An 11,016-nucleotide genomic window follows, 5' to 3' on the forward strand; every position below is an offset into this window, starting at 1 on the left:
GCACCGTGACGTCACAAACCAGTAGGTGGCAGTAGTGTTCTTTGACAAACATGGATGCCTCCAGTAAGCACATTCAAATGAAAATTACTCTGAATTAAAAACACTTATTTATTGAACAGTATGGAATAATTTCATACTTAAAGTACTTTCAGAAGTTTGTATTCTGAATGTGAGCGGACTTTTCCTTTAAAGAGACGGTAACCTTTATCAACTTTGTGTTATGAATAATGTTTATAACATGCAAATCAAAGAATTAAGCCAAACCCACATTTATATACAGTTTATTGTACATTTGACATCACTGGTGTTTAAAGGAGGATGTTTGAAGAAATTTATGGATATTTTTCTAACACTGAAAATGAATCTAATCAGACACAAAAGTCAGGCACTTGTTGACATATAAGCCTTGAGGTGGAGAGTAGAGGAAGCTGTGGCCTGGCTGCTGTGTGGCTGCACCTCTGTTCAAACAAACCCAGTTCTACAGAACAGTGGGCAGACATGGAAGGTTCACTTCTGAACTGGATGCATTTCATTTGGCGAGTAAAATGGGAAAACGCTGACATCTGTAAAACAAATAATAAATCTGTTTACACAGAGAACGTGGGCCAGGTTTCCCAGTCACGTTGAAGTGACTCAGCTGTGACCACAGCGTGTGGAAATCTAGGGGCTTTTCAGGAAGGTGTAGGAAAGTGTCGGACAAATGACTCGTAGATGACTTGTTAGCTTTCTGGATGACATTTGACCTCTTAGGAGGTTTCAGTGTAAATGTGAAGTGATTCTTCTTGGATAATAACTTTGTTAAATGCTAAAATCAATTAATGTTCTATAAACTGTTTTTTATCTGCATAACATGGTTTCATCAGAACATGTGGAAATCCCGTCTCCAGTGTTTCATTCACGACTTTTCTCCCTACAGCCACACAGCTGGCTTGGTCTGTCGAGTCTCCCTCCCCCTCATCTCAGGCTGCCTGTAACCGGATGGAGGACGGTCAGTCGAACAGCTTGCTCGCTGTGGCCTTGCCGTCATACTTGGAACCTTTTCCATCAAACTCAGATGGAAGAATTTCGGGGTCAAACTCCTTGTAGTAGTTTTCCAGTTCATCTCCGTGGACAAACACCTACAGAGAAGAGAGCAAATGAAATCCGTCCACATGAGTCACTTGTCCCCTCTTACAGATTACAGACATCTTCACTTTTTACTCCAACAAGTAACCAGTGTTCTAAAATGCATGCCAGATCTGCAGAACCTTTCTGTTTCTGATTTAGACGGCAAGATGAACATTTTTCTCTGTCTCTACAGTAAAGTCCAGCTTTTATCAGACATTTTTCCAAGATTAAACCTCTTCTTGCACGGCATCACTTAGAAGCTTTAATCCATGTCTTTGTTACATCTTAGCTGGATTACTGTAACGCACTTTATTCTGGGGTGAGCCTCCCCTCCCTTGCATGTCTCCAGTTAGTACAAAATGCGGCCTTTTAACAGAGGACACAGTGCATCAGAGGAAGCAGATTACTTCCATCCTGGCCTCGCTCCATTGGCTGTCTGTGCATTTTAGAGTTCATTTTAAGATTCTTTTAAGGCTTTAAATGAATCAGCCCCTCCCTACCTTTCTGAGCTTCTTCACCCCTATGCTCCCAATCTGTGCTTCAGGTCAGCTGACCTGCTGCTCCTGGAGGTAAGGCAGCTCAGAGGAGACACAACTTTATCAGTTGTTGCTCCTCATGAGGGAGGATTGAAGACGGCCATTTATATTAAAAAAGAAAAAACAATCTTAAACAGAGGGGGGGGGGGGGGGGGGGCCTCAGATTCCAGCTCTCAAAAACCTACAACACAGTTGATTCCTTCCCGCTAATATTTCAACCCCCATGCAGGGGACAAAACATCATCTGGGCAGCCCAACCAACAATTGCCCCTAACGACCCCCCTTTCAGAGACATAGACAGGTATCAGGTATTGCAGGCTAACAAAGCACCCAAAATGACCCCCATTCCTAAGGGGCAGACCCGTTCTTCTGCTTCAGTTTGCATTGGTTTAGAATTTGCCATTCTAAGCCAAGACAAGTTTTTGGTCCACCCTATAAAGCTTGAACTAAACGCTATTTCTGACATTTTAAATTGAAAAAGCTTCCTGGATGGAAGAGAAATGTCTTCAAACGTGGAAACTAGATCCAGTGGATTGTTTTGAACTTTTTTGGAATGACTAATGACTTTAGAACTGGATGGCTGAAAGTCTTCACCAGCATCCTCGTTCAACAGTCCCCTTCACTGTCTATTTTTAAAACTAGTCTTAAAACCTATTTTTATTCTTTTTCTTTTATTACAGCAGGAGACTCTCTGTTTTTGTCTTTTTTGTTTTAATAAATTCATTTTATTATATTGGTTTTATTACTTTTAACATCTGAGTTGTTTTTATACAATTCTAACTTTACCCGACCAGTGATGGGACTAACGGCGTTGAAAGTAACGGCGTTACCTTGTTTTAGTAACGATTAATCAAACTAATTCCGTTGACTGTAACTATAACGCAGTTACCATTGCAGACACCCCGTTACTGCGCGTTACTCAGGTCGCACAATCAACCTTTTTTTCATGATAGGACTCGTGCGCAGCTGCGTGAAGCTGACACCCCACCCACGTCAAAAAACTCTGCAAATAGACTGAATGGTTAGTGCAACGTTAGTGCAGATCTGTGCAGAAAAAAATATTGTTTGTGCTACTTTTGTTTAAGATAGACTTTTGTTTAGGTCATCCAGAGGTGCGCGCCTTGTCATGAGAGAGGGGAGGATGAGAATGGCTGATGTATAGTGAGATTCCGTCTGTCAGTTGGGTAGGTGGGTGTTTCTGTTGGTGGGTGTTAACGTACAGCACACACAGAGAGATGGAGAGTGAGGAGGACTCAAGCAGCAAAACAGCCTTTTCCTGATGGAAATACCGGTGTTACTTCGAGCTGCGTTTCCCCATCAGATACGGTTTCCTCTGCATCTCCGCACAGCGCAGGCGGCACAATTCACAGCGCAAGAGACCGGAAACGCGCATGCTCGCTAAAGGCGCGCAACAGTCGCCCTGTGCTCGCGCCACAGGAGAACTATGGAGAGCGTGAACGATCAAATGAAAGGGAGAAATCTGGATGGATGGATGGATGGATGGATGGATGGATGGATGGATGGATGGATGGATGGATGGATGGATGGATGGATGGATGGATGGATGGATGGATGGATGGATGGATGGATACTCTGCCTTTTCAACCTACTGTATTTTTTATTTTAAACATTATTTGATGGCCTTTGTGGCAGGGATGGAGATCCATATTTTATGTCACACACAGAGTATACATCTAGATAGATAGATAGATAGATAGATGTTGCAGTATCTATAACAACCCAAACACACAGGATTTCAGAATTAGACATCCCCTGTTGTTAATTTCACCAGATCTGAATGCCCTGTTAAAAAACTTCACATCGCATTCCCCCTCGATGTCAATTACGTTGAGTTGCAATAAATGCAAAACTCTCTGCAGGTTTTTGTCTTTGTCGTCCGCTCTATTCAGCTGGCTTTGGAAACACACGGCGAGAAGGTGGGGGCCGGGTGGTGAGGGTTACGGGGGCGAGAAACGCAAAAGTAACGCAATAGTTACTTTTACTAGTAACTAGTTACTTTTATTGTGGAGTAACTCAGTTAGTAACTCAGTTACTTTTTGGGAGAAGTAACTAGTAACTATAACTAATTACTTTTTCAAAGTAACGTGCCCAACACTGTACCCGACATGAACAGCACTTTGTGGCAGCTGTGGTTGTTTTAAAGGACTTTATAAACAACGTTGAGCTGTGTGTAGCTCAGGCCAGTTCTTCTTCATGATTATTTAGTTTTTATTTCTTCCTTCAGCTTTTACATGCCGTAAATGCCAAATTTGTGGAGTGGAGAGCTAAAAGTTGTCCTGTCACCAGATGCTCCACTTTAGGGTAAAAAAAAAAGCCATTTAATTCTGATTTTATTTTCAGAATTCTGATGTTTAAGGGCACAATTTAAAGTCAAATTTCTTAGGACTCTAAGAGATTAAATTCAGAAATCCATAGCCTTTTTTCTTTTTTTTCATGTCTATACACTGCAAAAAAATAAAATTTAAGTAAACTAAGTATTTTTGTGTTGAATTGAGCAGGTAAGTGATGCACTTTGTCAGTGCAATAAGACGCTATAAGATTTACATTTGTAAACTACAGAAAAAAACTACTGGAGTAATCTTAATTAAACCCATAATATTTGATGACTATGTTTAGGCTTTTTTCAAGCCTAAACATAGTCATTCCAATGGCAGATCATCTTATTTACCCACTCCGATGAAGGGTAAATACATTTATTTTAGGATTTTTTTTACTCATTTTTGCCGTGTAATGTTGCTTTGAGTATTTTAATCAGAAGGACGTTTTCCAGTCTGCTGCACATTCAGATTCTTTAATGAAGGGAATCAGATTATGCACTGAAATGTGGAAGCATTCGAAGCGCTTTGGAAAGGCCTCAGACTCACTCTCTCCAGCAGCTTGCTCTTCATGAGGGGTTTCACCACGTTGTAGGTGGTGGTGAAGTACCAGGGCTGGTGGATGAAGTGCACAGCTTTGAACCGTGCAGGGAAGGAGTCCTGGTGGGACACAGACATCAGCACACAGACAATGTTCAAGCAAAACAGATTCAGCTCCCGTTCAGCACAGCTACTGGATAAGATGGGCATCCCCACCTGGAGCATGTCCACCATCTTCTTAAGCTCAGTAGGTTTGATTCCTGAAGCCTGCTGCATGGTGAAGCCCTTGAAGTTCTCAATGATGCAGAAGCCGTTGATCTGAGTCTCCTCGTTCTCCAGCAGCTTCTCCAGGATCACGCAGTAGGCCCGCAGGATCTGAACGCACAGAAAACAGGTTGTCCCAGTTATGGTCTGATGGTATACCGTCCTCTGTTCTGGGGGGGACCTGAAGCTCTGCACCTCATCAAAGGTGATCTCCTCGTAGTCCCAGTTCTCGATGTTGAAGAGCAGAACCACACGTCCGTATTTGTCTCTGCTGTGGAGGATGCCGGGGTATCCGGCCTCGATGGTGCTCCGTACCGCCTCTGGAGTCAGATTCTCAAACAGCTCGGGGTAATCCTTCCTGAAACGGACATATCCTGAAGAGAGAGTGAAAAGGAAGAGTCGGTTCTACCTCTGGAAACAAAATCTGTACATTTTTTACCAGTCAGTACAGATTAAAGAGCATCTAATTAATCACAGCCCTCACCGCTTGTTATTTGGACTCACCCTTCATCAGATCGAAGGCTCTGGCCACGTCGTACTTCCTGGCACGGATAAAGCGGACCAGCAGACTGTCTGGTTTCTCCCCAAAGGTGCTCTGCACCCCCTTGGCCAGATCATCTCCAGCGTCTGCCTTTTCCTTGATGATCGCTCGCAGCTCCTTCACTGCAGACACCCGCTTCTCATCCGTCTCATTCAGCTCATCTTTGGCCTGCATGGAGAACCAGCCTGACCATTATTATCGGGTCACATACTGACCCGATAATAATGGTCATCTCAAACACAGAGGGCGACTGGTTTGGTTTTTCATAACCAATGAATCGATGTATTTCAAACCAATCTGTTGAGAATCTTGAAGAACCATTATGCAGGTTTATGGTTGGTTTTTAGTTGTGACTATAAGTGGATTTACTGTCCATTTATTGGCCCTTTATCCAGGAAAATAATGAGGAAATAATCTGAAGTTTAGTGACTGAGTAAAATAAGGTTAAGCTATTGCAGTTAGCTTAAAACTACAAATAAAAAACATTTAAAAAATAACATATGTTGATTTTTTTACTCAGAAGTCAGATTATCTCATGTCTACATTAGAATAGAGGAATAAAACTGAATATACAACTGAATTGATTATATTTTGATAAAAAGGAAATCTTGTTTGTAAAATGAATGTTGTGCAGGAGCACAGCTGTTGTTTTATTGGTGTTCACAGGTCTGAATACCTTCTGTCTGGTATGGTCTGGCAGGCTGGCGCAGGGTCCGAACACGGGCCCGTGGTCCTTCACGGTCAGATGCTCCAGCTTGGCCCTGAGAGCCTGCTCCTCCTCCGACACCATGCGGTACGTTCCACTCTGAGGGGAAACAACAGCTGAACATTAATAGACCTATACAGACAATCTAAACAAACCAATCAGCTGTACTGTAATATTAAAGGCATAGTGGAGGATTTTAGTGAATTTCTGAAAAGACCTCTCCACTTTAAAAATAAATGCACAACCCTGTACCCGCTCCAGAGAGGAAACGCCTATTAAACACGTGCAAGAATGTGCACAAGCCCATTTCTCCTCGTGTAAAGTTGCTGTTTGCATCACTCAAACAAGCTTATTTGCAAAAGAAGATTTGAAATTTCTCCACTATGTCAGACTCACCAGAGGTAAGTGAAAATGGGGAAGAACATGTAGGACAGAAACGTTTCACCAGAATGATTGACAATCAGGAGGACCACTGATTCTGATAATCCACCCAGAAAAAGAAGGGGAACATTTTCACAGTCTTCCCAAGGATCCAAAGACTCAACAGGCATGGATTATTTTGGTCTATCAGAAGATCCCTGCAAATTTTAATGCTCAGCTGTTCATTTGCTTGAAGCATTTTACCGAAGACAGCTTTCAAGATCTTGGACAGTTCAACTGACAGGATTTGCTGAACTTCTTTTAGTGAAACAAGGGGCTGTTCTGACTGTAAGGCCATCACAACCGCAGCTGGAAGTAGGATTCAGTCTGTAAGCTGTAGATAGCAATGCTAGAAAATGTATCAACAATTTAATGTTTCAGTGAGTGAGTGCTTGTTGCTATGATGCATCTTTGCTCAGGAGCTTCGCTCGTTATAAACCAACCAATCAGAGCACAGCTCATCTAAATATTCGTGATCATACCATAAAAGGAAGAAAACCTGTCGTTTAATTCTAGGGCTTTTAACCAGGCTTGCATTAGGGATAATAGAACAGCAAATATGCCATTTTCAGCCCAACCAATGTTACACACGCTATTCTGAGACCTTAAGAACCACATACCCTTTAGAATCATTCTATCACCCATTTCTATTTTCCCACAAGTTAATGTTTTTTTTTTATTCATTTAAAATAACAAACCAGATGATATGTTCAGTTGATTTGTAAGTGGCCATTTTCACTTGAATAATTTCTCTCCTCTGGTTTCCTGTGTATCTCCTCACAATATCATAGTGGAATGCCAGGGCCAAAGGTTTCCGCGCTGTGTTTGGACACAGCCCTGTTATCGATAAAGAAGCTTTATTTACAGATAGACAATTTCTAACCCAGTTTTTTTAACCCCGAAGTTTTTTTAACCTTATAAGACCCAAGGTTAAAAACTTCCATCCAAATGATGTTTGGTGTAAATGTTCGTTACTAAGCAGCACATATGCATGTTTCAGCTCTACAATGATCAGAAATGGTAAAGATCAATTGCAGATGTTCAGCTTGGAGAACTGGCCTGTAAATCTTTAACAGAGTTCAAGTTGAGGATGTTTAAACTGTGTCCATATTTCAGCCCCCGATTGAAACGGCTGCATGATGAAAGATGTTTGATATGCTGAATAATAACCCAGGAAACAACAACGTTTAATATGTAACCTGAAAAAATATCAGAAAAGCTGATCTCTAATGATATAGTCAATCTATGTAAAAGGAGTAAAACATTTATGTTTTTATTTACATCTTTATTCAAATGAAATAAGAGAAATCGTCCTCAGTTATCAAAGCAAAACAAAATGAAAAATTTATCTAATAATGAGTTCCAAGTATTTAAGGTGGGAAAGCCTCCCTGCCATTACCCTAATGTTCAGCTTCCTTTTACTTCCAGTCACAACTACCATGTTAGTAAAATTCAAAGATATTTCTTAAAGGTTGGAGTATAAATATATAACTGTATGGATTTTTGGCTTTTAACAACACTTTATTTTAACAAATTCAAACAAAAGAACCAATATTTGATGTAAAACAAAGTCAGTTAAAAATCACTGAAGGTAAAAAGAAGTGTCAGCTAAAAATCATTAAACGAGGAGCCTGTTGTCCTTCATCTGACACGGGACATAAAATGAGGTTAAAACCACACAGTTGAATAAAATCCTCCATGTTCTGTGTGGCAGTGAAACTCCAGCCATATTCTTTTTTTTTTTTTCTTTTTAACAGCAGTGGCTAATTTTTCTGACAGGAGACATAAGAGACGGTAGAGACATGCGGCAAAGGACCACAGGCCGGATTTGAACCCAGGTCACCGGCGCGAGGACTAAGGCCTCCGTGCATGGGTCATGCGCGCTAAACACTGCGCCACCTGCATGCTGGAGCCTTATTCTGGCTTTATTGTTGCACTTGCACAGAGCCACATCATCAAGGTGAGCTCCCTCCTGCAGTCTGTCTCTGCGGGACAATAAACGGCCATCTTTACTTCACTGATTAAAAAATGTAAAAGTCAGGACTTTGGCTTATTTTTCCTATTCTGGCAAACTCCTACTATAAAAACAGAATTTGTAAAACCCATCCCATAAACACTAAAAACACTAATTAAGAGGGAACTTCAGAATACTGCAACCACCCTTGAAGCAGGGTGGTGGCCACATTATGCTGAGCGGCACGCTGGAACAATTCCTAAAACCAGCAGCTTTTGAAACTTGGAACCGGCTGGATGTGGCATCAGAAACTGATCCCAAATATCATTGATGATTTGGTTTAGATGAAAAAGATGGCAATAGATCAGGATTAAAATGCTTCCTCTGGAGACACACAGGAAATGGGAGGAGGTTCATAATTGACCGTGTGAAAATAATGACATGTCCAGTTAATGTGTCCTAAAAGCAGTCCGTATTGGTAAAGGGCAGCGGATAAAAAGCCGAATTCTTCGTTACGTCCGGATAATTCTGTCACATGAGCCGGTTGTGCTCTTTAAGCTTTAATCATCTAATCCACATGGGGGAGAAAGCCTGTTCCCAAATGGTATTGGGCCATAATCAATAGACCTCAGTGTGTTGCTTTTTTATAATCTCACTCACATGAGACCAGAAAAGCCTGTAAACATGGAGGACGACGTGTGAAGCGGGGTCACAGATTAGAAGCTCAGGCTACTGTAAAGAGTTCAGCTGTAGCTGCTGGTTTCACAAAGTCTTAAAGAGGCCATCCAGTCCTGCTTTTTTAACAAATGTTAACTTGGAAATAAGCTTCCAAAACAATTATTTGTTGTTGTTGTTTTTTTCATAGTTCCTTGAAGAACAGGCAGGAGATCTAAGCTGATCAGCTGGTTTGGTTCACGTTACGGTGGATCTTAATGTCGATTTCTACAGTATTTCAGTTAATTGAGCTGAAAACAGGTTCGGCTTTAATGAAGCCCTCGAAACAATGAACCTGCTGTGGATTTTGGTGACAATGAAAAAAGTCCTGATTCTGTTTCACCTTAAATAGCTTGTTTTTTTTCAGTTAAATCTACACTGCAACAAAGTTCTGAGAATGAGTAAAATGTTTTTAAGATAAGTGCCTTAATTTGAGTATGAAAATAAGATGATCAGCCAATGGAATGAGAATTTTTACCATTAAAACAAGATCATTACCGGTAGTTAAATTGAATTCAATTCAGTTTATTTCTATAGCGCCAATTAACAACATTTCATCTCAAGGCACTTTCCAGTTCAACCAGATCATCCAGTCACAATGAATCAAAGTTTTCTATCTAAGGAAATCCAGCTGATTGCATCGACTCATTGACTCAAATACAATCCCTCACACTCAGCATGCTTGTAGCGACAGTGGAGAGGAAAAACTCCCTTTTAACAGGAAGAAACCTCCAGCAGAACCAGGCTCAGAGTGAGCGGCCATCTGCTGATGCCATGTTATATTTGGGTATAGCCATACAGAAAATGAATCAATAGTTTTTAAAGATTCGTTGAAAAAAACTAAACTTAATACAAACCGATCTGATGTGCAGCCAAATTTGATGCCATCAGAGATGTTTCAATGCTTGCTTTTGGGGGTGGAATTTTATTTCAGTTAAATAATATTAATGTTGAATAGGATAACAGAAAAAAAAAACTAATCTTGAGAGGACACTATTCAGCTTACAAGCCATAGTGATTTTTACTGATTTTACAGCAAAGTTAGAGAAGCAGCTGTGACTGAGTGAAGGTGGAGTACTTACAACGACAGCCATGCTTGGTGCTTTTCAGATCAGCTTCTGGACAATCTGCAGGACTTGAAGGATTCCTATAAATCAAAGAACAATCATCTCTCTGTGCTCCTGTTAATCCCCTTATTCCTAACTGCGCTATATTTGGCACCTGACTATTTCTGGATTATCTGTCAGGAGCTTTAACCCTGACAGCCTTTTTGGGTCCATTGCAAACAGGCATCCTGTGGTCATCGGTGGATGTTTGCTTTCACCTCAACATATTAGAGCTTCATTTTAATCTTGAAGCATTTTGGAATAATTCGACACATGCAAAAGCATTTCTTAGACCTTTTTTTTGTTTGCAAGCACCTAATTATACATAAATGAAATGTTTAAAAACATTTTCTAAGATTGCATGAATAACTGAAATCCCCCCTAATGAAGCCATATTGTTCCTTCTCTACTGTCTTCCCAACAAGCCAGACATTGAAACCTACCTGATGCGGATGTGAAGCAGCCGGCACAGATTTCAGGGGGTCTGTGTGGACCTGAGGTGGAAGGGATCTGTGATTTGTAGTGTTGGGATTAACGACGTCACACCAGATTACGACCAGCAGGTTTTTTTTTTTTTTTCCCCAATCGAGGTGAAATTGGCCGTAGGTGGGTTGGCACCAAGGGGGCCAACGATGGTGGCTTTTTTTCTGACCAATGGTGGAGGGGGATCCAGATGATGATGTAATGTGTGAATAAACTTCAGGTTGGGGGGGTTTGGTTTCTGCTCACATCCTAGACGGATTTACATGTTTCTGACAAGCGACCATTGTGGAGCTCTGGTTTCTGCAACGT

The 11,016-nt window shown here is 41.1% G+C and overlaps 1 protein-coding gene across 1 annotated transcript; it reads right to left on the minus strand.

Annotated features, from left to right (window-relative positions):
* Positions 1-294: 294 nt before the first annotated feature.
* rlbp1b (retinaldehyde binding protein 1b) lies at positions 295-10,786 on the minus strand. Its single transcript, XM_038276119.1, has 8 exons — positions 10,668-10,786; positions 10,201-10,265; positions 6,001-6,129; positions 5,288-5,492; positions 4,979-5,157; positions 4,736-4,894; positions 4,529-4,639; positions 295-1,118 (listed from the first exon to the last, which is right to left on the minus strand). Exons 2-8 carry the CDS (start codon positions 10,210-10,212, stop codon positions 990-992), a joined length of 924 nt encoding a protein of 307 aa, XP_038132047.1. The 5' UTR covers positions 10,213-10,265; positions 10,668-10,786; the 3' UTR covers positions 295-989.
* Between the last annotated feature and the right edge of the window lie 230 nt (positions 10,787-11,016).

Source organism: Cyprinodon tularosa, unplaced genomic scaffold, assembly GCF_016077235.1.
Source record: "Cyprinodon tularosa strain WSP-4 unplaced genomic scaffold, ASM1607723v1 ctg999, whole genome shotgun sequence".
Lineage (NCBI taxonomy): Eukaryota > Metazoa > Chordata > Actinopteri > Cyprinodontiformes > Cyprinodontidae > Cyprinodon > Cyprinodon tularosa.